Source organism: Propithecus coquereli, unplaced genomic scaffold (assembly GCF_000956105.1).
Source record: "Propithecus coquereli isolate 6110/MARCELLA unplaced genomic scaffold, Pcoq_1.0 Scaffold77, whole genome shotgun sequence".
NCBI classification, from domain to species: Eukaryota; Metazoa; Chordata; class Mammalia; order Primates; family Indriidae; genus Propithecus; species Propithecus coquereli.
Window position 1 is genome coordinate 4,531,375 of NW_012153840.1, and position 27,906 is coordinate 4,559,280.

The 27,906-nt window shown below is 57.7% G+C and overlaps 1 protein-coding gene across 1 annotated transcript; it reads right to left on the reverse strand.

Annotated features, from left to right (window-relative positions):
- Positions 1-2,211: 2,211 nt before the first annotated feature.
- On the reverse strand, positions 2,212-27,810 carry PLOD1 (procollagen-lysine, 2-oxoglutarate 5-dioxygenase 1). The gene is made up of 19 exons (XM_012662568.1): positions 27,636-27,810; positions 21,308-21,399; positions 20,081-20,214; positions 19,463-19,626; positions 17,954-18,066; positions 15,850-15,913; positions 13,755-13,852; positions 12,776-12,877; positions 12,082-12,213; positions 10,446-10,567; positions 9,307-9,411; positions 8,813-8,938; positions 8,400-8,541; positions 7,648-7,761; positions 6,969-7,034; positions 6,322-6,426; positions 4,979-5,125; positions 4,148-4,273; positions 2,212-3,091 (listed from the first exon to the last, which is right to left on the reverse strand). Exons 1-19 carry the CDS (start codon positions 27,709-27,711, stop codon positions 2,936-2,938), a joined length of 2,184 nt encoding a protein of 727 aa, XP_012518022.1. The 5' UTR covers positions 27,712-27,810; the 3' UTR covers positions 2,212-2,935.
- Positions 27,811-27,906: the final 96 nt, after the last annotated feature.

Here is a 27,906-nt window from a genome sequence, read left to right on the forward strand (position 1 = left end):
CACAACCTCAAGAGGCAAATCAGTACTCTGGTGACTGACCAGCTTATTCGTCTCCTGTGAGGTTGGTCAGAGGAAGCCGTCCCACCCTCATTGCCCTTGTGTCCTGGGAGTCTGACTGGGGACTGTGGGGCTGCACCCAGATCCTGCCTCAGGGTGTGGATTGGCCTGTCTGGACAGAGCATGCGCAGGGCTGTTACTAGCTGCCTTGTACTATTGCTATTTGATTGTTTCCTTCCCAAGGGGACCATCAATTCTCTGCAGGCAGGAATTATGAATTCCATTTCCTTTCCCTTCTTTGGCAGAATCTTGCCCAAGCCAGGTGGAGGCCTGGATGTTCTCCATACCAAACATCTCTCCTGCCCATTCCCTCTTGTTCACTAAACCTCCCTTCGAGAATTGGCCCTGGCCCTGGTCACTTGTGTGGACTGCTGCAGGGGCCTCATAATCCATTCTCAGGATCCTAGTCTTTCTCTCTCAAACACAATCTCAAATGTGAGGCCCTTGCATCAACCCCCTCAATGACAAGACTCCCTCAGCACTGCCAACAATGTTCCTGGGAAGGGGTTGGTGTGCAATTGCAGGGGACCTTGTTTTTTACATTACCAATTCCTATTTTGATTGACTTTTTCATGGTGGACATGAATTGCATTTGCAATCAGAAAAAGGAAACCCAAGACACACACACACGCACACACACACTTGTGTATGCACAGACTAGCTCAAGGACATCTAAGAAACTGATTAGCCACACTGGTTTCTGGAGGGAGGAACTGGGTGGCCAAATATAAGGGACGAGAGAGAGATTTGTCAGCGGGTCCGAAGGTAGTGAGTTATCTCTCTTGATTGTTCACAGTCAGTTACAGATTAAACTCCTTGCTCTACTCTTTCCCCCTTCTCACTACTGCATTTGACTAGTCTTAAAAAAATTTTTTTTGTGTTGTTTGAATGAGTCCATTGTGAAAATTAAAATCTTTAATTTAAAAACCTGAAAAATCTTTAAAAGGCATACACACAACCTTTGAATGACTCTAAGTCACCCGGTCACCCCCTGGATGAAGTCCAAACTCTCCTTGGCCTGGGAAAATAGGCCTTTAAACAGACTCCCCCCAACCCCCACTCGAGCCAACCTGCATTCTCTGGACCTGGAGTGTCACTCTGCGTGTTGGAAACCTCCGCCCCCTCCAAGGCCCAGCTTAGATGGCACTGGGTATCAGGCTTCCTCAGCCTCAGCACGACTGACATTTTGGTCTCGATAATTCTTTTTTGAGGGGTGGGGGAGGCTGCCCTGTGTACTTCGGGATGCTCAAGAACATCCCCGGCCTCTATCCACTAGATGCCAGTGGCGTTCCCCGTTCCCCCTTCCCCAGCTGCGACAACCAAAAATGCCTTAGGGCATTGCCAACTGTTCCCTGGGGAGCAAAACCGCTCTCATTTGAGGAGCACTGTGTACCAGAAGCTGCTCGTCCCTCCAGCACTTACCCCACCTTGTCCTTGCAGCCACTGTGGCACTTACCAGTCCACGGTTAAATGTTCGGATTTTTCTGTCCCCACTGCTGACTCCAAGTGCTGTGGGGGCAGGGATCAGATTTCTTCGATGGCTGAAATCAGATTCAAATCACTGTCCCTACCACTTGCTTGCTGTGTGACCTTAGACCAATTAGTTGGTCTCTCTGAGCCTCCATTTCCTCAGCTGTAAAAAGGAAATAATAGCCCCTACCCCAGACGGGTGTGTGCTGAGTGCCCAGGATGCACAATGCCCAGCCCACGGCATAGGATGGAGAGATGTTACCTTTTACTATTAATAAATGCCCCGAAGTGTAACAAGTGTTACTGGAAGAGTCTGTCCAGGGTACGGCAGGAACACCAGTTCTTCCATGTTCATGTTTGCAGGAAGGGTGGTCAGCAAAGGCTTCAGAGAGGAGGTGACACACGAAAGACTCAGGTCTCGAAAGACGAAGAAGCATGCCCCAGTAAGGGTTTATGAAATATAAACTAGTGAAATGAAATATAAGCCAGAGAGAGCTTGGCTCCCAGTAAGGGTTTATGAAATATACAAATGACACAGAGATCACGTGGGACTGGGTTTGGGAAACAGAAGTCACTGTGTCTGCTGACATGGCCTTTCTTACGAATTGCAGGCTCTTAAAACCTCTCCCTGCAGACACTCACCCAGACACGTGCACACTCGCCCACCCCAAACATCGAACCCACTCAATGGTTTGAATGACCTTTAATAGAAACTCTCCTATTTCTGACTGTCTGTCTCTCTCCCTGGAAGCATCCGGGACAGGGCGACCCAGTGCACTGTGTGGACATGTCACTCCCCTCCTCCCCAGCAAATGGAGGATTGAGCTGTGGCACAGACGCCTTTTCTGTCTCCCGGGAGGTTTTCTGAGTCACTGTCTCCAGGAGACGACGGTTTGCTCTCATGACAAGAGCCACGACGGAAGGCGCTTCAGCGGTCCCAGGCTCAGGGTGGGAACCTAAGTCTGATGCAGGTCTCTTTCTCCCAAACTTGAAGCGGAAGTCTCTGAGGCTGCAGTTCCGCCTGGGAGAAGCTCTGGAGCGTGACTCCTCGCCCCGGGAGTCTCTCTGGGCAGCTCGAAAGTCCCTGTTCTGCTCAAGTGTCATCCCATAGAAGAGGAGGAAAGAGGACTCAGTTTTTCAGGAACATGGGTGGGGAGGACGAGTCATTACAGAGCAGTGAAAGTGAACAGCATCTCCAGGGCAGGTCCAGAGCACCCCTGAAGGCCCCAGCCCGGAGGTGTGCACAGCCTCCGGCCTGCGCGAATCTCTCTGACTGGCGGCTCCAAGAGCAATGGCAAGTCGAGAGCCTGGAGGCTAGACTGGGTTCCCTGGGACCTCGAGGCCCCAGAGGCTGCTGGGCAGTGGTTGTCGCAAAGAGGAACGGTCGGAGCGGGCCGGGTCTGGCCAACTAGGGATCGACGAAGGAGACGGCGATGTAGCGGGTGCCTTTGGTGGTGGGGAGCCCCTCGTGGTAATGCGTGAGTCTCCCGGGGTGCATGAGCGTCCAGCCCTTCCTCGGGGCTCGGATGGAGCAGTTGTAGCGTAGGAACCGACAGCCCCCGCCCTGGGAGACAGCAAGCGTCAGTTTCCCCACCTCCCCGTCTGTTCTCCTGTCAGAGCCCTGCGGCCCTCAGCACAGCTGGCCTGGGGACGCCTTGTGGAGTGACGGAATGACAGCCATAAGCTGCCTCAGGAAGACACTAAGCAAAGAGTAAGTGAGTAAGAGCTCTGGCCTTGGAGTCAGGCAGCGGCGGGCAAATGTCACCTTCACCTTTCACTAACTTTGTAATCAACCTGAGCCTCAGTTTCCCCTTCTGTAAAATGGGGGTTAAACCGCACAAGGTTGTGAGAATTAAATGAGATGGTACAAGTAAGAGTTGCAGGCTCAGTTTCTCCACCTCACCGCTTTGTTGAGAGGGGCTGCCTGGGTATCCCTGGCCTCTACCCAGTAGATGCCAGTAGCCCCTCATAGTCGTGACAACCAAATATGTCTCCAGGCACTGCCAATGTCCCCTGGGGGGAAAAATTGTTCCTAGATGAGAGAAATCTTGGCATAGGGCAATGCCTGATATGTTATAAGCTTTCAATAACTTATAGCTATTTTTATGGATGTCCTTCTGAGCGCCTAGCCCAGGGCCAAGTCCAAAGAACTCTTAAAATAGTAGCTTAAGGAGTGAATGAATGAATGGCTGGCTCCCTGCCAATCACCCTAGCGGCCTCCCCGACACCCCAGCACTGCTCTCTCGGCCCCTATGTCTTCCTGGTTTCCCCAGACCTTCCCTCCAGCCACAGGCTGGTGCCCCACAGAGGTAAGTTTTCCCATCTAAGATAAAAGGACACAGAGAGAGGCTAAGAAATGTGCCTGAGGCCACAGAGCTGGTGAGGGGGAGGCTGGATCCAGGGGCCTCTTGAAGTGCTTGCTCTAAAGCCCCCTCCCTCCTGCCAGATTGGGCCCTGGACCCGCCCCTGCCAGGAAGCCCTCCCCACAGACCGCGCCCTTTCTCCCTGGGTCTCTGGTGCTTGCTGTCCTCGTCCCCTCTGCCTCAACCACCGTAAAAGCTGCTCGCCAGCCAGCACCTCCTGCCTCCCGCCTGCTGCGGGCTGGCCGGCCCCTGCTCACCTCGTAATCCACCCCGACCCGGTTCAGGGCGATGTTGATGGTGAAGGTGGAGGCGTCGTGGTGCGGCATCAGCGAGGGCTGCTCGTCGGGCTTGTAGCGGACGACGAAGGCCAGGTCAAACTGTGCCTGTACCATGGCAGCGGGACAAGGGAGCCACCATTAGCCAAGGGAGGCCGCCAAAGGCCAGGAGAGGCGGGGGGCGGGGGGAACAGGCGGGGCCCTTGTCTAACGTGCTGGAACATCGCTCCTAGAAAGCAGGTTTGTTTGACGCCGAGTCCTCCAGTGCCTGGAACAGCGCCTGGCCCAGGAAGGGTTCTCAATAAAAATGTACAGACAGAGGGGCAGAGAGGGGAGGCAGGGAAGGGAAGAAAGGAATGAAACACAGGGAAGGGAGGGAGACAGCGATGAACCTAATCCTCAGTCCTTTCTGGCAACTGTCCAGGCTGGACTCCGTGAGGGCAGGATCCAGGCACACCCAGAACAGGCTGTGGAGACCGAATGAGGAAGGGAGAAAGCAGAGGTGGCAGTCGGGGGGCGTGGGCGCCAGACAGCTGACAGGCCGGGGGCCTTTCTCAATGGGCTGCTGCGGGAACCACTGAGGCAGAGTTGAATGACAGGGAAGAAGGATTCAAAGGGAATGAGGTCAGAGGTGAGAGGCAAAGTGGCCTCCGAGGATGCTAGATGCACACCTCCCAGGGGGCCCTGTTACCCAACACACCGCCAGATGGGGGGTAGACCTCACTCCTGCCTGGGGACCAGATACCCAGCCCACCCCCACTTCCCTTGGCCCCTCCAGCCCCTCTGCATCCTGCAGCACCCAGGCACGCCCACCCTGGTGTAGTAGCCGGGGTAGAGCTTCTCCGTCATGGGGGCGATGTACTCCACCAGGAACTTGTGCCACTCCCGCTCAAAGCTGATCTGGTTCATGTGGATGTCGATGGTCGGCACGTTTTCGTAGCCACCCTGGATGCGGTTGTCCTGGAAGTGACCAAGGACAGTGTGGGAGGCAGAATTCTAAGACAGCCCCTGGGTTCCACGCCCTAGGGTCCTGGGGTACAGGCTCCGTCTACTCCCCTCCCTTGGCCTGGGAGCATCATGGGACTAGGCTACATTCTACGGCAAAAGTGAAGGGGTTTTGCAGATATAATTAAGGTCGCTAATCAACAGGGAGAACATTCTGGGGGCCTGACCTATCGAGTGAGTCCTTTAAAGGAGGATCTTGAAGAGAGATTCTGTCTCCTGCTGGCCTTGAAGAAGCAAACTGCAGGGAAATGAACTCTGCCAGCAACCATATAAGTTTGGAATAGAACCCTGAGCCTCAGATGAGACCCCAACCCCAGCTGACACCTTGACTGCGGCCTTGGGAGACCCTCAGCAGGGGACCCAGCTAAGCCGCGGCTGGACTCCTCACCCACAGACAGCAGGCGATAACGCATGGGAGTTGCTTCAAGCCACCACACTTGTGGTCATTTGTGACAGAGCACAGAAAACCAATGCGAGGGCTGCAGGTTAGCTAAGGCCCTGAGGTCCAAGGGCTGGCCCTGTCACTGGAGCACGAGGGTGGCCCAGACCCCAGAACGCCATGGGCTAACCCATGACTGGCTTCTGGAGATTAGTTCAGCTGCCAAAGCACAGAGATTAGGCAGGTAACCAGAACCACAGGTTAGTCCAGTCGGGAGGTCAAAGGTCAGCCCAATCTCAGAGGCCCACGGGTCTGGGTGTGCCTTTAAAATTGGTGCCTGAACTTTCCAGGATGGGTGCACGTGTGGGATTCCTCCTTCAGAGCACACACAGCCTCTCACATCCACCGGGCCACCTCCTTCTGGCGTCCTACGAACTTGGACCTGATATCACTTCCCAATGCCCCCGTCCCACGTTTTCCCCTCCTCCCTATCCCCCCTAGGGAGCTGGAGAAGGAAACTAAGCCATTCTAGCAACAAACCAGGAGCTGAAAACCTAGCAATTTACACCTAAGGCAGCTCAAAGTCACACGCCAGCTTCGGGACCAACACTCCACCTCCAGTTTCTTAATCCCTCTACTCCTAACTGCCTGCGGGCACCCCTGCCAGCACCCCCATGCCAAGAGGCCCAGAGAGGTTAGCTAGGCTGGCCTGCCAGGAGAGGAGTCCAGAGGCAGCCTCCCTGCGGGCCCAGCCCAGGCATAGGGCCCCCACCTTGTTGTTGCCCAGAGACCACTGGCCAAAGTGCTCCATCTCCTCCACCAGCTCGTCACAGGCCACCTCCGTGAAGATGGGGAACCAGTAGACATCTGGGCAAGGCTGGGGAGGGCAGGGACTCAGTTACGGGGGCCCAGAGTGGCAGCTCTGTAGTCTTCCCCTCTGCAGGGCCCCACCCCCAGGTCCATGAGCCCTGAGCGTCCCCGGGAGCCAGGCTCAGTCGACCCTAGACAGAGTGAGTGAGCTCTGAAGGGAGAAGGAGGCACAGCCCAGAGACAGACATTTTCAGTGGAGGTCACATGGCCATCAGGAAAGGCCTGTGCACATGGAGGACATGGGGGGAGGGGGCAGAGGACTCCGAGAGTGGGGGAAGCAGACAGTCCATGAGTGGAGAGAGGCATCCTCTCCTTATTCCAGCCCACGGCCCACGGCCACAGTGGAGATCACATTCGAGATGTTCTCCTCTTTCCAGCCTGGCCAGGAAAGAGGACTGAGGCCCCCCAGACCCCTGCAGGCTCCAGCTGGAAAGTGCCAACAGGGGGTGGGAGGGGCCGTCCCGCTGCCCCCCAGGTCAGCCAGCCTTATTCTTCTGCCCGCTCCCTGGGCAGGCGTGGTTGTTCCCAGGGCGTGCCCAGAGCCCTCACCGTCTCCACCAGCTTCCCCGCCAGGGCCTTGGTGTAGTTCTCATGGATGTACTTCTCCTTCCAGTCCTGTGGGGAGTGGGAAGCGGGCTGGGGTCCTGGGGGCTGCCTGAGCCAGCTGGGGCTCACCACTGGCTCAACTCCATGGGATGCTCTAAGAGGGGGCTCTGTCCTGCAGGCCCTTGGAATATGAGTGAAGGTGTACATGCCCGGGGGGTGGGTATTTGCCTGTGCCCACCGGGTGCGTGTGTTGTCTGAATGCACGGGTATGCACACAGGAGGTGGTGCTTGCACACATATGCACATGCGTGTGTCTGGGTGTACATGTCTGTGTACAGGCATGTGCATGCACTCATATCAGCTGCAAGGTCCTAGGAACACTGTCACAACTGACAATCACAACACCCTCAGGGGTGAGATGGGCTGGGATAGTATACCCACTTCAGAGTTAAGATAAGGGAGGTCCCAAAAATGAAGAAGCTCAACTAAGTCCCAGCCGATGGCATGTATGGGCCACCACCCCAGGCCTCTGACTCTGGGTCCCCCTCCACTAGATGAGGCTGCCTCTCAGGACACCCTCCGCTCCCCACCCAAATCCTCCCCTAGGGTAGAGGGAGGGAGGCTGGGGTCTCTTCTGCTCCCAGCCCCCGCCCACCCACCTTGCCCCGACCTGGGGCCTCACCTCTGGGTTGCTGAACACCTCCCAGAGATCGTTGTGGAGGCGGGTGGTCTGGTAGCTGTCCAGGGACAGCAGGTGTCCGAAGGCATGCCGGTTGGTCAGGAACATGAACACATCCTGGGGAGAAGCAGGCCCGATGGAAGAGGCCCTCCCTCCCCGCTCCCCTGCACGCTGAGATGTGCAGGCTTCTCTACCCGCAGGATCAGGGACGTAGAGCAGGTCACCCTTGCGTCCCCAGCTCCCAGCCCAAGCCCGGCACTGGGGATGCGATCAGAGAAGGCTTCCCAGAGGACTGAGCAGGGAGGGAACAAATGCATAAGAGAAAAGGACTGTGGATTGTGTTATGATCCTGAAGTTTTGGTCACAGGCGAAAACTTCATTATGCTCTCAAGTTAAAAAAAAAAACAAAATACAAAAAAATAGCAGGGGTGCAGAGACAGGGTGAGGCATCTCTTGGGCACATTATATAGAATATGTTAAAGTAGAAAGTTTAGTTTTCTTTGGGCTATGTCAAAAATGTAAATAAAATGGTGTGCAAACCAGGTCTGCTAAAATGGTCCCCACAGATCTGTGAGGACCAGCCCTGTGCCCACTGCCCGCATGCCCCCACCAGGCCCTGGTGGCCTCTGAGCAGTCCTGCTGGAATCTCAGGAGCTCCCAGGCCTGTGGTGACGTTAGCCCACCATGGGGTCAGAGCTAGAGGCCCACCCTCCCTGTCAACAGGGCATCCTGTGACCACCCGGCCCCTGGCTGACCTGCTGCCGGACGTTGGCACAGAAGGCCATGTCAGGGTCCAGCTTGCTGTGGTGGAACAGGTCGGGGGGCTGCAGCTCCGCCCGCAGGGCGCTGCCCTTGATCAAGTAGATGTTCGAGATATAGGGCACATTCCAGACGCCGCTATGAGAGAGAGGAAGGAGGGGGTCATAGGCTGGTGGGAAGGGGTCAGACGCTGGGGGTCGGCGCTGGGAGGAGGGGAAGTCACAGGCTGAGAGGGCACATGGGCCTGAGCTCTTTGTCGGGAAGTCCTTCTGTGTGTCCGACTGCAGTCTTCCTATCTCCAGGTTCAGCAGGAAGTCGAGGGCAGCAAGGACAGGAATACTGGGGAGGGAGGGACTTCGAGCCCGAGCAGAGGACAGATGAAGGTGCCCCCGCCCCTGCAGGTACTCACACTCGCCGCCCCTGCACGATGTCCACGTAGTCCTCGGAGCGGGCGTAGTAGCCATCCGCGCTCAGTGCCCCCCAGAAGTTCGACCACAGCCTCCCGTGGCGGGTCATCAGTGGGGCAATGACATTCCTGAGGAAGGGAGCACCTCAGTGGGGGACCCCCTGCCCACTGGGAGTGGGGGGCAGACCCGGCCAGGGGTGGGGACGGGTGCCCTTCAACCTGCACACTGGGGTCTCCGAGCACCGCCCTGGGGCAGGACGGGGCCTTGGCCTGTGGGAGTGTGGCTCTGTCGGAACCTGCGCCCTCCCGTGGGGTATCCAGGGACAGACGGGGAGGGCGCTACTCTCCAGCAGAACCTGGAGTTGCCAGGCGGGGATCCCACAGCCCCGGGAAATGGGCGAGGCTGAGGAGGAGGAGGAGGAGGAAGGCAAAGGGGGCTCCCACCCTGGGCCCGGCCAAGATCGTGAGTCCCGGGCTGAGGGCCACCCGCGCCTCACTTGTTCTGCTCGATCAGCAGCCGCAGGCTGTCAGGCTCCGTCAGGGCCACGTCGGCGTCCATGCTGAAGTAGTAGGTGCAGCTGAGGTCCTGCCGGCACAGGTCTCTGCAAGGAGGACACAGGGTCAGCAGGGCTGATCGAGGGGCTGCTGTGACCACAGTCAGCTTCACCAGGTACCAGCCACGCGGCCTTAGAGAGGCCAGCCCTGGCGCAGGTTGTGACCAGCAGCCTCAAAGGGCCCTCTCCACTCTGAGACCCAAACCTGGGCCGCTGTGCTCAAGATGAAGGCCAGGGCTTGGCAACTGGCACCAAGTGCCCTGACAACCCTGGCCCCAGGGAGAGCACGGCCCACCAGGCAGGTTCCTGCACCGCCCGAGCACCCGAGCCAGGGGGGTAAGCTGCTGCCGCCTTTCTGAAGGGCGAGTTGGTAACTTGCAGCAAAAGCCTTAACACTGTATGTTGTTTTTGTCTATCTGGTGCAGGCTCTTCACACCATGGTCTGCGGTCCCAGCCCTCCCCCTGCCTGGCTGTGTGTGGCTCACGAGCTAAGAGTGGGTTTCGTTTTTAAATGGTCGGCGGGAAAAACATCAAAAGAAGAACACATAAAAATTATAAGAAAGTCAAATTTCAGTGTGCCTAAGTGAAATTGTGCGGGAACACAGCCACGCTCATTCGTTTACGTACAACCCGTGGCACGGCTGAGTTGTTGCGACAGAGCCCACAAAGCCGATCTGCAAAGATTTACTATCTAGTCCTTTGCAGGAAGTTTGCCAACCTTTGATCTGGGCTGTCTAATTCTCCTACAGTCAAAACAAATACTTGTTTCTTTGTTTTTTGTGTTTTTTTAAATAATAACAGCAACATCAGAGGTTGTTTTTCTATTTGTCAGCCTTCCTCTTTTCCTGATTCGCTTCCTGAACCCAAATGAGGCTGCTCAGCCCTGCCCAGGAGTCCCTGGGTTGGCAGGACAGAGACTGTTTCCCCATTTGACAGATGGGAAATCTGAGGCCCAGAGAGGGGCAGGAACTAGCTGGAGAACACACAGCCTCCTGAACCCCAGTCGCTCAGCCTGCTGCTCCTGACACCACAGCCCCTCTGCCCGCCGCCATCAGTGGAGATAATCGTGGCCCACGACTCACGCGCCCATGTTCCTGGCGTCTGCATTCGCCACCCGCACCTCAGGGCCCACCAGTTTCACGGACTGGTACTCGCTGCCATGCTCTGCCAGGAACTTCTCCACCTGAGCCTTGTGGTGCTGCTCCTGCGGGGGTGGGAGGGAGAGGGTGAGGCACGAGTTCCACCCCAGGCACCACAGCATCTTCTGCTACCGCCAGGCTGTGCCCTGCACCTCTGGTGCTTCCGCGCCATCTGCTCTCCTGTCCCCCATGCCAGGCCCTCTGCCCAGAATGCCCTTCCCCGGCCATCCTGCCGCCACCCCGCCCTGGCCAGGCCAGGCCCCACAGGTCTCCCAAGAGCCTCTGTCATCAGGGCAGACCCCCACCCCGGATCCCACACCCTGAGACGTTGATTCTGCAGGTCTGGGGTGTGCCCCAGGGATCTGCTTTGTTACAAACATGCCAGGTGACCCTTTTGTGCACTTTGAGAGCAAAGTCCACAGCCAGGGCCCCCTGCATGGGGAAGTGGAAAGAGCAGGGTCTTCAGAACCAAGCCCAGCGTCTAGAGCAACCCCGGCTCTGCTACAATGTGCCACGCGACCTTGCACGAGCCACTTCGCCCGTCTCCGCTCTAGCTTCCTCCCTTGCAGATGGAAGGACAGCATGCCTCCCTCAGCGGCCACTGTAAGCAGTCGGCGAGTCAGACACAGCACACAGTAGGTCCTCAAAGACCACCTGTGACAGTTCCCTCTTTCTACAGAAAGTCACAGTTCATGAGTTTGCTGCTTGATGTCTCCAAGGAAGCCGGGAGCCTCTTGAGGGCAGGGCCTACGTCCCTTCTTCTGCTGCCAGGTGGCGCATTGCACAGTTGAAACGAACATCTGTGACACAGGCAGATAGCTGGGCCCGGCGTGGGACCACAGGGTGGACATGGGGTGCAGGGTGGCAGGGCTGAGAGGTCTCAGAAAGGAGTAGGCCACAGATAGGGCAGCCCAGAGGACTTTCAAAGGAAGACAAAGAGCCTCGAAGAACAGGTGGGATTTAGAGAGGGCACGTGGCACCCCAGGTAGGGAGACTGGTACACTCGGAAGCTGGGAGGTGGGACTTCCTCTGGCTAGAAAGGCAGGGTGCTGGGAATGCCCAGGCCTGCTCCCCCAAATAGGAAGTTTCGGGACCCTCTCTGATTCTCCAGAAGGTACCCAAGGAATAAAAACCAACCTGACAGTCACCAGAGCAAATCAGGAAGGATTGATGGGGACAGGGATGGAAATGAAGATGACAGCAGCGAGAAGCACCTCTGTGCTTGCTGCATGCCGGGCACCTTTCTACACATTCGCACGTCAACCTGCTTAACCCTCGCAGCAATTGTGGGGGTGGCACCATTACCATCCCTGTTTTATAGATGAGAACACTGCAGCACAGAGAGGTTGAGTAACATGCCCAAGGTCACACAGCCAATAAAATCAGTGGTGTCAGGATTCAAACCCAGCTGGTCTGACTCCAGGGTCAACCCAGTGATCTGTGCACACAGCCCACCACCCACTTCCATGTGGCTCACACGAGCCGGTTCAGTCAGATCCCCAGAGGTCTCAGGCTACCTCGTGGGGCTGGGCCTTTGACTCAAGCGACACAACGACCCTGCAGAGCACCTGCTACTCACGTGGTTGTGAATGAAAAGCCTCATCCGTTTCCGGGGATAGCGGAGGCGCAGGAGCCGCTGGAAGAACAGGGACAGGAACGGTGTGGGCTGCTCGATGAACACGCCGACCAGGACTGTGGGCAGAGCATCATCCTGCACAGGGGAGGGGGCGCAAGAGTCCAGCAGTGTCCAGCCACTGCGCTGCCGCTGAGCCCCTCGGGTGGCACGAGGGAGCCAGAGCCAGAAGCAGGAGCACGCGGATGTGGCGGGAAAGGTGCCTGGCCTGGCGCTCCAGGCAAGGCTGGCGGGGAGGCAGGAGGAGGGTGCCCCAGGGAGGGGGCAGCAGGAGCCCAGGCTCAGAGCGAGGACCCAGTTGAGGGCGTGCTGGCAGGAGATCTCAGCAGGCGTGGTGTTCAAGGTGGGCCGCAAATGAGGAGGAAGGTTCATGGGAGGGGGAGGGGCTGCAGGAGAGACTGGAGGACCAGGCAGAAGACCCCAGACTTAGGCATCTGGGGGAGGGGCGGAGCTGGAGACATGTGCAGTCTGAGAGTGCTTCCAAGAGGAGGCACTTGGGTGGCGAGGGGATGGAACCCCAGACAGGGCAGTGACCCCTTTGCTTCCCACCAAAGACTATTCCAGAATCACCCATCCTCCTCCCATCTCAGGGGACGAAGCCCCCAATGTCTCTCAGGCTCAGGCCTGGCCACAGCCTCACCCCGATGGCCTTGAGGCTGCGCAGGCCCTCGTCACACACGGCACAGCCCGTCTCGAAGGTCCAGAAGCGCGGAATGTAGTTGCCCAGGTAGTTCAGCTGCAGCTGTCGGGGAGGCGTGGGGTCAGAGAGGAGCCGGGTCAGTCCCACCACCGTGGGCCCGTCCCCCTGGGCTCCTGGGGGACCCCACAACTCAGCCCTCTCCTACCCCCAAAGAGGGTCTTGGAGAGAATTTTCCAGCCCCCAGGAGATCACTTCCGCTGCTCTGGGGGGCAGATGGAAGAACAGTGTACTAGGGCTTCCGCATCTTCAGGTTTCCTAGGGGCTCATAACATGCAGATTCCTGACCCCTCCCCCGCCAGGGGTTCCAACTGAGCAGATCCTGGTGGAGCCAGGAAATGTGCATTTCTAATGCGCCCTCCTTCCTCTCCCTGCCCTCCTTCCTCCCCCTGCCCTCGTTCCTCTCCCCGTCCACGTGGTTCTGAGACAGGTGGTCGAGGACCACTCTCAAATAAGCTGTGCACCCTGGGCCAGTACCCCAGGGGCCAGACGGGTCTGCCCCGTCCCTGGCCGTGGTCTGCTCCCCAGCCCCTTCTGTAGCACCGTGAACGCAGACATCTGTCCTGTTCATGACTGACTATGCCTCATTCCCTGGTGCAAACATTCAATAAATGTCTCTTGAGTGAATAAATGGTTCTGCCCTGGGGTGACAGAGTATGATGGCTGTAGCAGCCCAGCCTAGGCCTGGATGGAGACAGTGGCCTCCTGTGTGTCCTGTGGCCCAGAAGGAATAGACAGGGCACCCTGACCACCACAGTAGGGAAAGAGCTTGAGCTCAGAGGTGAGGGCAGAGGCGTTGAGCCCACAGCGGGGCCCAGGTAGGTGGCCCTGGCTCCAGGGAGAAACTGTGGGGCCACAGAGAGAGCAGAATTGGGGCTCTGGCCTCCCCCCATGCTCCACAGGGGCTGGGGCCCCTCCCTACCTTGGTGGGCCCGTTGCCATGGATCAGGACTGGGAGGGTGTCGTAGGCCAGGTTCCGCGCCCTCACGTGGCCCATTTCAAACTTGAGCACAACCTCATCTGGGGGTGGGAAAGCACAGACCCGTCAGCGTCAGGTCCGAAGGCCAAGCTCAGGCTGACCAGCTGGGGTCAGATCTCAGCCCTGCAGTGAGCAGGCCATGGCCTCGGGCAAGTCACTCCACCTCTCTGAGCCTCAGTTTCCCCATCTATAAAATGGAGCTAATCCCTTCTCCCTGGGGTGAGTGGGAGAATTCGTGTCCAGCAATTCACCGCCCGGGCCATGGTAAGCACAGAGTCCACGGCAACCCTGTGCTTATGCTGATTTCTTATGGGAGCCAGAAGCAGGGGGTGGGAGAACAAAAAAGACCTGGAACATTCCAGCTCCAGACAGCCCAGGGACAGGAGTCTGGGAGGCACCTTCTTGGAGGCAGGCAGAGCAGCACTGGGAACACGCCAGTCACACTGGCATGGCTGGGCAGACAGGGCGGTTACTGTCCGGGTGGAGGTGTCCCTGCAGCAGAGTCCCCAAAGCCATGTTGTGACCCTACTAGTCTGCACACGAGAAAACGGGTAGGAAGCTGCTGACAGGACAAAACGCACAGGGGCCTTTTCTTCTGAGGCCTGAGAAAATGCTGGGGAGAAACCCTTTGTGGGGGTGATCACGTGAGGGGAGCCTCTCTGTGCAAGCTCCTGGCCCACCTGGGGTCTTTTTTTGGTGGAGGAAGGAGTCTCGCTCTGCTGCCTGGGCTGGAGTGCAGTGGTGTCAGCCTAGCTCACTGCAACCTCACACTCCTGGCCTCAAGCGATCCTCCTGCCTCAGCCTCCCAAGTAGCTGGGAATACAGGCATGAGCCACCACACCCGGCTAATTTTTTATTTCTATTTTTAGTTGACTTGCTAATTTTTTCTATTTTTAGTAGAGACGGGGTCTCGCTCTTGCTCAGGCTGGTCTCAACTCCTGAGCTCGAGCGATCCACCCGCCTTGGCCTCCCAGACTGCTAGGATTACAGGCGTGAGCCACCACGCCCGGCCCAGAGCCATAGTTTTCATAGGATTCTCAAAGGGGTCCATTTACTCCCCAAAATCACCAATCGGCGATCTAGTGCACTTCTCTGTTTCAATGTTTTTTGTTTTGTTTTTTTTTTTTTTGAGACAGAGTCTCACTTTGTTGCCCGGGCTAGAGTGAGTGCCGTGGCGTCAGCCTAGCTCACAGCAACCTCAAAACTCCTGGGCTCAAGCAATCCTTCTGCCTCAGCCTCCAGAGGAGCTGGGACTACAGGCATGCGCCACCATGCCCAGCCAATTTTTTCTATATCTATTTTTAGTTGTCCAGATCATTTCTTTCTATTTTTTAGTAGAGACGGGGTCTTGCTCTTGCTCAGGCTGGTCTCGAACTCCTGACCTTGGGCGATCCACCCGCCTCGGCCTCCCTGAGTGCTAGGATTACAGGCGTGAGCCACCGCGCCGGCCCACTTCTCTGTTTTAAAGATAAGAAAACTGAGGCTGCCCCACGGCAGGGGAGGGACACAGGAGTGACTTGCTTGAGGTCCCTCAGCAAGACCTGTGGCAAAGCAACGTCATCACCAGCCACGGACTTGAGCCCAAGGGTGCTTGTGGCTTTAAGGGCCAAGTGACCTTCCTGCCTCCCGAGTTGTCAGCTCCCTGCCAGCTCAGTCCCCGGCCCCAGCCCAGGTGTCCTTCATCTGGAAGAGGGAGGGCCAGGGAAGGAGGAGAAAGCGCCCACCTGTGCGGACCTGGTGCGCAGGGCAGGGCAGGGGTTGGTACTTGCCGTGTGCACCACCCAGCTCCTCCCGGGCTGAACTGCTCCCCATCTCCCCACCCCCTGGAGAGACACAGCTCTGCCCCAGGACATCCAGGTCTCTGGGGACCGGAGGATGAGGACAGTGACCTCCCAGCACAATGGCTAAGAGAGGAACCTGCCCAGTTCTCCTGCTTGGGCTCGGGCCCTGCCTGGAATGCTCACCTCCTTCCTGCCACCCCTCTCAGAAGCCACCCCCTTCTGTCAGCCTTCCACCTCTCCCTGTGGGGGCTGCTCACCCAAGGCTCCATCCAGGTTCTGGAAGATACGGCAGCGGTGGTCCAGGGTGATGTTGACCTGCTCCTGCGGGAGAGAGAGCACCAGGCTGCAACAAGGACAGACCCTGGCAGAGGACGGGGCTCCATCACACCCAGTGTGGGGACCCGGTCACCCCACCTCTGCCCCCTCTCCTCACGCCGCACTGCCTTGTCATAACAGGACATCTCAGCTGGGAGCCCCAAGAAGGCCAGCCAGGGGCCAAGGCCCTGGGATCTGCCAGTCTGGTGGTTCTATCCACAGAGAAGCAGGGAATCGCAGAACTAGAAGGAATCCAAGGAAGCGACTAGTTCGACTACAACCACCACCACCATGACAGGAACAAACACTTGTGCAGCGCTTTTCTACCTGCTCCTTGCTATTCTAAGTATTCCGTTAATATATATATTAATATTCATCAACTTAATCTTCACGACATCCCCGTGAGAAAGTACTATCACTATTTTATTGCATTTTATAAGTGGAAAAAATACAAGGCACAGAGAAGTTAAGGAACTTGCCCAATGTGACACAGCTAATAAGTGACTCAGCTGGGATTGGAACCCAGGCAGCCTGACCCCAAAGTCCTTATTCTTAACAACTGGACAATGCTGTGTCTTTAAGACTCAACTGTGTCTCCTGGAGCCCTAGGCAGGGCGAGTGGTACTCTAGGGTTAGTCCCATCCCATACAGCGCAGCTCTGCTTTTATGTTTAGATCCTGGGCTTCTGTGAATGACATCACGGGAGGCAGAGGGGAGGGAGGAAGGACTGAGTTAACAAAAAGAGTAAGTTCATAGTTTCTACCGCACAAGCCTGGCTGCTTCATTATATGGATGATAAAAACCTGAGGCCCATGGCCGGGCGCGGTGGCTCACGCCTGTAATCCTAGCACTCTGGGAGGCCAAGGCGGGCGGATTGTTTGAGCTCAGGAGTTCGAGACCAGCCTGAGCAAGAGCGAGACCCCCCCCCCCGCCGTCTCTACTAAAAATAGAAAGAAATTAGCTGGACAACTAAAAATATATATCTAAAATTAGCCGGGCATAGTGGCACATGCCTGTAGTCCCAGCTACTCAGGAGGCTGAGGCAGGAGGATCGCTTGAGCCCAGGAGTTTGAGGTTGCTGTGAGCTAGGACGATGCCACGGCACTCTAGCCCGGGCAACAGAGTAAGACTCGGTCTCAAAAAAAAAAAAAAAAACCTGAGGCCCAGAGAGGGGAAGTAACTTACCTAAGGTCACACAGCACAGCATGGAGGGTGGGGAGTGGGCAAGGCAGAATCCAGGAATCCTGACCCCCAAGGGTTCCCTGAGTCTCCTGCCTGCCCAGGGGACACGGGCCGGTCTGGGGCTGCACTGGTTCTGCTACCTCCACTTCCCTGGATGACCCCCGCCTTGAGACAGGCTCAGCTGCCTGGCTTCTGGGGCCCTGGTCCAGCCAAACTCCCATCAGCCCCCAGGCAGGATGAGGGAGGGACGTCTCAGCCACTGCCTGACGTAAGGTCGTAAATCCCTCCTTTCCCCGACTAGAATGAGGTCCGAGAAGGCCGAGGCCCTGACTGGCTTGTTCACTGCCAAGTCCCCCCACACCAGACACGGTATACAGCAGGCCCTAAGCTAACACCTGCTGGATAATGGGCGTGTCAGCGAGTGATGGAGAAACGGCAGTACTGGTGACGGGCTGCCACAGATTGTTTATGGGGCGTGCGGCCTTGGGGGTGATTAGGCCGTGAGGATGGAGGCTTCATGAGTGGGACCGGTGTCCTCGTAAAAGAGGCCCCAGAGAGCTGCGCAGCCCCTTCCGCCATCTGAGGACAGCGAGAAATCGGCCACCTCTGAACCAGGAAGAGGGCTCTGCCCAGAACCCGACCGTGTTGGCCCCTGATCTCGGACTTCCGGCCTCCAGAACTGTGAGCAGTGATGACTGTGGTTTACAGGCTACTCAGCCTACGGTAGCTGGTTAGAGCAGCCCAAATGGACAAAGACACCAACCCAGGGTTCAGGCCCCAGAGGGACTGTCCCCTGCAGCCTGGCCGGTGCGATCCGCAGTCAGGGTTCCCCACCCTCTCCTTGGCCCGCCCACTGCCTCTTACCCTCTTCTCTGGGTCCAAGAAGATCTTGGTGTAAAAGAGCTGGTCGCTGTCACTGTCCTGGCCCTCCCACTCGGCCACCAGTTTGCTGAGGTTGGGGGCGTAACCAATGAAGCCTGGGGGTTGGCGGGCAGGGACACCAAGACAGACACTTAGCTTCCGCCTCTAAACCAGGGCCCTCCTCCCACCCTCCCCTCTCATCCACCTCCCATTCCTTTACCCACAAATCCAGCTCCTCCTAAAAGTCCTCCCGGATTGATGGGAAGTGGCTCTGCAGCCTGGAAACAGGCCTGCTAGTTAATGCCGTGCACTGACACAGTCCCGCTGGCCCCAGAGAGAAAGACCAATGGCAGCCACTGAACTGCTCTGCTCAGTGCCGGGCACCACATAGGTGGTGAAGAAATGGATTGGATCAGGAGCCCCCGGAGAGCAGAGCTGGTGGGGTACAGGCTTGGAGCCCCTTTTGACACTTATCTGGGGAGCTTGGCCCAAACAAGGGCAGAGGTCACACAGTGCTTTGGGGGCTGAGCTGCCACAGTGGGGAAAGCCCGCGCGGGCTCCCCGGCTAGAACGCAGACTGGTGAGAGGCGAAGAGAAGAGAAATAGGACACTCCTACCCCAGGGCCAGCGCCAGTGCCAGGCCGCCTGGGCCGTGCTAACTCCCTGGGCCAATGGAGAAAAGTGGCTGCCGGGGGCAGATCCCCATCTGAGGCTGGACAGAGGCTCGTGGATTTCATTCTCCACGCAGTGGGAAGCCATCAAGTGATGTGTGGGGACTTGCATGTGTTAAAGACCCCTCTGGCTGCTAGGCGGACGATGGCCTGGAAGGGCACGAGGAGAGGTTGGCAGACAAGTCAGGAGACCGCCGCAGGTGGCCAGGAGTCCAGTGAGGACGGTGCCAGTGAATTGTGGACGCAAGAGGGCAGACTCAAGAGATCTTTTAGAAGCAGAAGGGGCCGGGCATGGTGGCTCACTCCTGTATTCCTAGCACTTTGGGAGGATCGCTTGAGGCCCGGAGTTCAAGACCAGCCAGGGCAACATAGTGAGACCCTTTATCTACAAAAATAGAAAAAATTAGCTGGGCATGGTGATGTGCACCCGTAATCCCAGCACTTGGGGAGGCTGAGGTGGGAGAATCACTTGAGCCCAGGAGTGCAAGGCTACGCTGAGCTGTGATGGTGCCGCTGCACTCCAGCCTGGGGGACAGAGCGAGACTCTGTCTCAAAACAAGAGAAAAAAAGAAGCAGTAGGGATGTGACTCGAGATGGACAGGAGGTGGGGGAGGGCGAGGGAGGAAGGGGCTCCTAGCTTCTGCCCGAGCAGTGGGAGGCTGTCTCATGGCATGAGGAAGACAGTGGGAGGAGCAGGTTTGGGGTTGAAAACTCAGGTTCTGCACTGGAGACCTGTGAGACCTGTGAGACTCCCACGTGACCTGTCAAGCAAGGGGATCCTCATGCGGGCAGCGGACGGACCCCTCTGCTGGGCCGCGCACTCTGCACCCAGGCCGCTCACCTCCAGAGCCCAGGAACCTCTTGCCATCGGAGACCGCCGGATACTTGACCTCCAGCCTGCGGTCTGGGTAGATGAGCTCCTCGGCCGAGAAGATCACCTGGCTCCTGGCCTGCCGGAACTTCTTCAGGAGCTCCCGAGGCCCCGATGCAAACAGCACGTCATAGCTGTGGCCAGAGCAGGGAGCAGACGGGGCAGGGCAGAGGTGAGCGGGGTCCCAGAGAGGGCACAGGCAGCAGGGATCAGGGGTCAAGCTCTCCTCAAATCCCGCTCCTCCCATGCCAGCCCTGGGCTCCCACCTGGGAAATGGGTCCACCCCACGGTCTGCAGCCCTGCCATGTGTCCAGTCCCACCCTGGGCAGAGATGGTCCCCATAACCGACATTCTTCTCACACTCAGAGCATGGTTTGTCACACCTGGCAGGCCACCCGCTCCCACATTTTCACCAGGACTGAGAATAGGCTACAACAGAGGGTCTTATCCTAAGGTTCACGGACCCCTAAAACTGCAGGCAACCTTAGCTAGAGTAATGCCCCCCGATGTTCTGGGAGGGCTTTACTTTAGACCATTCCTCTATCTCTCTGTCGCGGGGCCTAGGCCAGGAAGCCCCGGCCCACCTACCTGTCTGTGAAGAGAATGACCAGGTCCTCCTGGTCTGCAAGCTTCTCCAGAGCTTTCTTCAGCAGCCGGACCTTCTGCCCTCCACCTGCCGACACCCCCTTCTCCACATGCCAGTCCTCCCCCAGGCCGAGCGCCTGGAGAGAAAGGCCCCTTAACACTGGTGTTTGGCAAAACAATATTTTTTCCAGCCAAATTTTTACCCCTGGCTGGGTAGTGAACATCTTGCTTCTGTTTGTCCAGCACCTCTGACCCTCCCCCGTAGGGAAACCATTCCACACAAGTGTGAGGCTGACCTGGCTCCTGGTGGTCATGTGACCATGTCTGGCCAATCAGAGTGTCCCATTCCTCCTGCCCCTCCCACAGCCAGAGGTTTGAGCACATGACCCAACCATGGCCTATCAGAACCTTCCCTGAGACTATTCTGTTAAAATTAAGGAAAGGCTGTCTTGTTCTGCTGAAGTTGAGAAACTGGGGCATGTGAGTCTGTGGTCAGTAGTCATCTTGCCACTCTGTCTAGGGAGCATGTCTGCAAATGAAAACAAACAGGGCCTAGAGATGGAAAGACAAGGCCCTCACTTTGCTGCTTGAACGCCTAGATCCTCCTATGCCTGAAGCAACCCTCTGCTTCACTCCTCATTCATGTGAGCTATTATGCTTCCTGGCTTAATGCCATTAGATTGCAAGCTCTGTGTTGACAATGACATGATCTGTCTTGTCCATCACTCTACCCCCAGTGCCCAACACTGTGCCTGACACAGGGAAGCACTCAGAATACTCAGCCCACAGGCAGCAGGCAGAGCACACCAAACCCATGCCTGCGGTGGCTGGGCGCTAGTGCATGTTTCTCTAGAACAGTGTTCATAATACTGTCTCCAGACCACATCCATGCCAAAATCACCCCGGGGGAATCTGTGGGAATGCTGATGCCCAGGCCCTGCCCTCTAGCCTAGCCTCTCAGGCGAGTCTTCTGCACGCTAACGTCTGAGCACCACTCTGTTCCTCCCTAGTGTCTCCTGTCCCTCCCGCTCACCTCCTAGACTCTGTTCATGCCGTGGCCTCTGCCACCTCTTCCTTTTCCTGGCTGACTCATTTTCATCCTTCCGGCTTTTGGAAGCCTCCCCTGCGGCCCCAAGTCTGTCTCAGGGGCTTTGGCGGTTTGGGAAGGAGGAGCAGCCCCGGATTCTCCTGGCACCCTCGCTGCTCTGCCTGGCCCAGGAAGCCGCTTACCTGGATCTTGTAGTTGAAGAACTGGGCTGAGCGCTTGAAGCGGCGGAAGCCCTCAGTCTCCTTAGTGGCCACCGTGAGGACTAAGAGGTTGTCTACAAGCAGAGGAGGGGTGGGGAATAGGAATGGAGGATGAGGGGAGGTGAAAGGGAAGAGGTCACTGTTTCCAGTGGCCTGTCAAAGCCTAGCAGCGCGTGTCTTCATGTCGACCCATTGCAGACAAGGGCCCAGGTGGAATGGGACGCACTTGAGCTCACTCAGGTGGTTAACAACAGAGCAGGGACATAAACTGAGTCTCCCAATCCCCCTCCAGGGCTTCTTCTACCTGGTAACTGACCAATGTGTCAAGAAGCATGTCCTGTGGGCAGGAAAGGTGTCTGCACCCTGCATTGTGGGTCTGAGTCTCTGGCTTTAGAGAGCTCACGCCTGGCATGGGGACAGAGGGAAGGATCTGTTCTGAATGCCGACCACCAGGACGATCTCTCTAATGCTGGACATTAGCCCAGGGACGGCAAAGACAAGGCTCGGAGGTCCCCACTCTCCACGCCTGCGCCTAGGGCAGACATTGCTAATTCATCCCACAGTCTTTTTTGCTGGCCCTGGAGTCTCCTGACACCATGCCTCAGGCTGATACGACCAATGAGAGTTGGCCCAGGGTGAAAACTGACCTGAAATCCCACCATCAGTCCACTCTGACCTTTGGCCAGAGCAGCTGTTACTAGCTTCTTCACAAGGGACCTCTCCCAGGCTCTGAAGTGTGGTTTCACCTCTGCAATAGAACCTGCAGGAAACAACTCCCCAGACAGCATCTCAGGAGCCCTGGGGGAGCCCTCCCAGAGCACACTTTGAGGCCGTGTTCCCCAAGAACTGAGCAGTCTGGAGCTGGCCTGCCTGGTTAGAATCCCAGCTCTGCTCCTCACCAGCTGTGTGACCCTGGGCAAGTCCCTGTCCTCTCTGAGACTTGGTTTCCTCTTATAAAGTAGGGCTAGTAACAGTCCAGGGCTGCTGGACTAACTGAATGAGATCAGGCATGTAAAATCCTTACTGGGATGCTTGGCAAATGCTAAGAGTGATCACTGGTGCTGATTAGTGAGAGGCGAATGTCGTGCCCTGGCATTCAAGGCCCTCTCTGATCTACCTGGTGATATACTCATCCTCTCCGCCACGTGGGCCCTCCTCCAGCTGCGGTCTCACCTTGCTGGGCTCCTCCCTCCTGCCATGGCTCCCTCTGTGTCCCCTTGGTCTAACCTTCCTCCAGATCCCAGAGGCAGCGACAATGACACCCCTTCCACTTCCACGAAGCCTTCTCACGTTTCTCCTGCCGTCCCTGGTCTCCAAGACTGAGGCGGGACCCACTTTGCCTCACTCATCATCGTTTCCCTGTGTGAGTCTTAATTTCCTAAGGGTCCAGGGACAGATCCAACCAGTGGCCAGGCCAAGGGCAGGCAGGTAAGGCCCTCCCTCCCTCCACCCCGGGAGTCAGGAGGAGCCTGGGCTAAAAGAACAAAGGGCTCCAGCTTGCCAGAGCTGGCCCCAGAGCAGGGGGCTGGCACCAGGCAGCCCAGCAGGCATCGCCAGGAATCAGCCGGCGGGGGTGGGGCCCGGGGGCCTGGGGCAGAAGGGGTGCATTCACCAGGCAGGTATGAAGAGGAGAGACCTCACCTCCTGACACTGGGCTCCAGAAAAGTGGGGTGCTGTTCGCACTTGGGGAAGGGCTCCCCCTAGCTCCTGCCAGAATGGTTAAGTCTCCCCCTTAGGTGAGGAGAGCCGGAGCCACCAGCTCTGAGGCCCTCTTGCCAATAGGGGGCTGCTGGGGACAGGAAGAGTGTCACATTTCATGGATGGAAAAAGCCAGTGTGTGTGTGTGTGTGTGTGTGTGTGTGTGTGTGTGTGTGTGTTTGTGTGTGTGTGTGTGTGTGTGTGTGTGATTCAAGATTCTCGCTGGGAACAGGCTCCTGAAGTTCAGCGACATGGCAGGGGGAAGGAGAACAAAGGCGGAAAGGGACCGGGGCAGCGGCAGCGTTCCTTTCTTGAGTTCCTCCTCCCAAACAACAGTAACAATAGCCGACTTTTATCAAGCACTTTCTGCAAGCCAGACACTGCCTAAGCACTTTGCACGTCCTAACCGCCACCCCATTTCCAGTTAGGAAACCCAGCTCAGAGATGGTGAGCAACTTGCCCCAGGGAGCCAGCAAGTGGCAGCACCCGGATTTGGACACAAGAAGCCTGGACCCAGAGTCCCCTGTCTGACCCTAACCGTGCGCGCTGTCCAGGCCTGGGATGGTGGCCAGGCTGTCTGCTGAAAGGGCCCCCTGTCTCTCCATCCATCTAAGGAAACTGCCTAGCTGGGCTGGTGGGAGGGCCCCAGGCCACGCGGACTCCCTCCCACGGCCACTTTCCTCCCCCTCAGCCTGTCTCTTCCCTGTTTTCCTGCTTGCCGCCAGGTGCCCACACTGGGGCCTTCACAAATCCTGGGTCCCTTGGGCCACACAGAGCCTGCCTCCCTGGGTGAGGATCCCAGGAGATCACCCAGTTAGAGGGTCCCAAATCTGCCTGCACTCCAGCATCAGAAGGGAGGCTGTGAAATGCAGGCTCCTGGGCCCCAGGGCCAGGGGTCTGAGGTGGGCCCAGGAGCCCAGATTTTTCCTGCCTTTCCCGGGTGATTTCTGATGCCAGCCACATTTGGGAATCGTTTGTCCAATCCAACCCCCTGGTTCCGACTCTGGGCTCCAATGCAGCGGTCTGGGAGGTGGTTCACAGCAACGAACTGCAAGCCCCTCCCCAAGGGCCCCTGGCCCCACCTCTCAACACCCCAAGAAAACAACTGCAGTAGACCCAGCCTGCACCCCATTCCCTTGACCTGTCCGCAACACTCATTCCTTCTCCCAAAGAGGCCCCCAGTCTACCTCCTCCAGGAAGCCCCCCTTAATCTCCTCTCCTTATGTGGTCGCTCCTTAGCATGTGCAGTCTTGGTTTGCCTGGCGGCTGACATATGGTACAAACCTGCTCCTTCTCCCTTTGCCAGGCCAGAGTCACATGTTTACTTCCTTGGTCTCCCTCTCCCTCCCTGTGGCTGGGACTGAGTGTGACCAAGGCATGGCGTGCACTCTCTGGCCTTAAGCAGCAAGGTGGGAATGTGATTTTAATAAGAGCTACCACCCGTTGAGCCCTTATGAGATGCCACATGCTGCATGAAGCATGTTACATTCATATCGCATTTAACCATCAACCTATGAAGTAGGTGGTATTTTTATCCCCACTTCTACATGTGAGGAAACTGAGGTACAGAGAGGCTAAAGAACCTACCTAAAGTCACAGAACCTTGAAGTGAGATGGGAATGAGCCGGAATTCCAAATGCCCACGCTCTCTTTTTTTTTTTAGAGACAGGGTCTCACTCTGTCACCCGGGCTGGAGCACAGCAATGATAGCTCGCTGCAGCCTCCAACTCCCTGGGCTCAAGCGATCCTCCTGCCTCAGCCCCGCAAAGTGCTGGGATTATAGGCGTGAGCCTCCGCGCCTGGCCTCCCATGCACCTCACCATTTCTCTGCCCAAGAGCCCAACAACCCTGAATGCCAGGGACTGCTGGCTGCAGACCGAATGCAGCTGGAATGCTGTGGTGTGGGCACTCAATTCCAGTCACGCGGCAAAATCTTTTCCCAGCTCATCGTCAGGCATGGCCAGCGCTCTGGGCAACCCATAGGACGTGAACGTGGAGGATTTGATTCCAAGCACCAGGGCCCCGCCCACACTCTGTCTGGTCCCACCAGCCCACCTTGGGCTAAGGCCAGGCCCAGCGTCAGGGCTGACACCCACGGCTCTCGGCCCTCCCCACCTGCTGCCCAAAGTCCAGCAATGATTTCCCCAGACACACGAACCCAGGGTCCAGAGTCAGCGGAGATAAACGACAGACAGCAGAGGGGGGTGGTAAAGACAGATCGCTGGGCAAGGAACTCAGCCTCTCTGTACCTGTTTCCTAATCTGTAAAATGGGAACAATACAGATAATAGTACCTCCCTCCAGAGACTCTCGTGAGGGTTCAATGAGCTGAAGTCTGGGGTAAAGTGCTTAGTACACTGCTGTCCCGGTGGCCGCATGGGACACAGGGAGCCTCCCCGAAGACAGGGAGCTGCCTGGGCAGGTGCCGCCCTGCGCAGCAGGGATGGAGAGTGGTCACCTTCCTGAGAGCAAGGATGATGTGAGCGGCTGAGCAGGGAGGCTTGGGGAGGATGAGGAGGCTCCTGGAAGAACAGGACTCTGGGACCTCCGAAGGCACCGAATCAGCCCTGATTTGGCTGTGCCCTCTGACACCCCCCTACGCAAGCGGTTCCAGCCCAGGCAAGGCAGTGGGTGGTCAGCGTGTGTCCTCGAGTGTCAAGCATGGTCATGACACACCCAGTCTGCTCTCTGGGGAGGTGGGACTGAACGAAGCCCATCCCCCACCCTCCCTCTTCCATCACGACCCCAGGCTCGAACAGAAGCCACAAACAGGGTGTGGCAGATGGCAGGAGATGGGGAGCCCAGCACCCAGGAGCCACCTTCGACCTCCCGGGGGCTGGCCACCCACTCGGGCCTCCTCAGACCCGCCCCCCACACCACCCAGCCCGGCCAGCCCGGCTCCTGGGGCATTTCCATTCCCTGCAGTGGAACAGCGCTACCTGGAACCCCCACCCGAGGCCAGCTGAGCCTCTGATCATGGCAGCTGCCCTCTCACCACAGCCCAGCCAAGGCCTACGGGGGCAGGTGTGAGCGGGGGACCTGCTCGAAGCCTCTGCAAAAGGGAGAAAAGGCATGAGCATCCGGACTCTCGCCCCTCAGCGCTACGGACACTGGATGTGGCTTTGTTGAAGGACATTTTCTGTCTCCCACGCTGGTCTGGAAGCTCCACCAGGACAGGGCAATGTCTCCTGCCTCAGACACAGGGCTCCCTGGGAACAGAGGGCTGTGTCTCCCCCATCAGACTGGCCAGTGAGCGGGCCCAGGCCATGGGCCCTTTGCACATGCTACCAGGCCATCCCTGTGTTCAGCGTCTCCCTCACTGGGTGTTTTGACCTGTCTTACTGCCCTGCTGGGATACTCCAGGACAGCCGGCGGCCTTGGGCCTCGGGGAGAAAATGCCCTTTGCCAAGGGCCTTTAATGGGCCAGGCATTAAGCTGAAGTCTCACCAACTCATCCCATGGAATCCTTGCAAGAGCGCTAGGAGTGAGGTATTATCACCTCCGTTCTGCACGCTAGAACAGCAAGCCTCATGGAGATTAAACACCAAGCCTCGTGGAGATTAAGCGCAGACTTTACCGCTGGGATACGTGTTGCCTTGGGCACAACCTGGCACAAAGGTGCTACTCAAGAAATGGTGGCTCCCATCCCTTCCCCTGGCCCAAGGGTCACAGAGTCCGGGTTCCTTCTGGCGGTATGGGTCCCAGCTTCTCCAGGAGGGCGAGCTAAGGGGAAGAGGGTGCCATGGAGGATATGGCCAGTTTGGCTTTGCTTCACCGGGACTGTCCACAGTCTATGCCCTCCTCCGGGCAGCCCTGGGAGTAGCCCATGCCAGGGAGGGCTGGGGAGGAGAGAAGCACCCACTCAGGACAGTGGGGCACACTTTGGAAGCCAAGCTGCCTTGAGGAAGCAGAAGGAGCACTAGACTGGGAGTCCAGCTGACCTTGGACCAACTGCCCCACAATTGGACAACCCTAGGCAGTCACCGCACCTCAGTTTCCTCTGTGAGTTGGGGAGGGAAGACCAGCCTGGCAGGGGGCCGAGCAGACCGCAGGGGACATGCTTTCATGAAAGTGTAGACTGCTCCACACCTTCTACCTCCGCCTCCCCCCCAAGTCCCCCCAAGGCCCTTTGGGCCCACAGTTGTCAGGCCTAGTGGCTCTAAGCTGGGCTGGGGAACCAGACACACTTGACCCAAGCTGTGTGGCGTTGGGTAAGTAGATCAACTCTGGAGCCTCAGTTTGCCCAGCTGGAAAATGGGTACTGGAAGGAAACCCTTCCAAGGGTAGCCATTGTGCTTAACTGATGCCTGGCCCATAGTAAGGGCTCCATAAATAGCAGCCACTGTTGGTTATTACTGTGAGTCCCATTATTATTTGAGCCTCTCTGGGCTGAACGGGACTTAAACTGTCACCCCCTCCTCCCCAATGCGCGAATGTGGGAACCGCGGCCCCAAGGGAGGAAGTGATTCGTCCAAGTCACCAGCGAGCAAGTAAGTGGACAAGTAGGCGGACTCCCACACTCCCTCCCCAGCCCGGGCCTCCCATTCAGATCGGTCCCTACCGAGGCAGCCCCAGCCCCTGCCCCGCTCCCGCCCCGGCCGCCGCGCCCTCACCCTCCGGCTTGGCGTCGCCCTTCGCTTCGGCCAGGAGCAGCCAGCCCAGCGGTACCAGGAGCAGCAGGGGCCGCATGGCCGGTCTGGGGACGATCGGCCAGCCCGGAGGCTCGCAGGGCTGGAAACTTCGCGACGGGGTCGGCGGTCCCTCTGCCACGCACTGGGCCCGCCCCGGGGGCGGTGTCGCGCCGCCCCTCTCCGCCCAGGGGAAGGTTTTCCGGCAGATGTGCCCGAACCGAGGCCTCTCCTAGTTGGGGCAGCTCCCTCCGGC

Excerpts from the sequence above, each read along its gene's own strand:
- PLOD1 (XM_012662568.1), bottom strand. The coding sequence starts at position 27,711 with ATGCGGCCCCTGCTGCTCCTGGTACCGCTGGGCTGGCTGCTCCTGGCC. Across the intron at positions 15,914-17,953 it reads TCTTGGACCCAGAGAAGAGG|GAGCAGGTCAACATCACCCT; the intron begins GTAAGAGGCAGT and ends TCTCTCCCGCAG. Across the intron at positions 6,427-6,968 it reads CGGGGAAGCTGGTGGAGACG|CCTTGCCCAGATGTCTACTG; the intron begins GTGAGGGCTCTG and ends TGCCCTCCCCAG.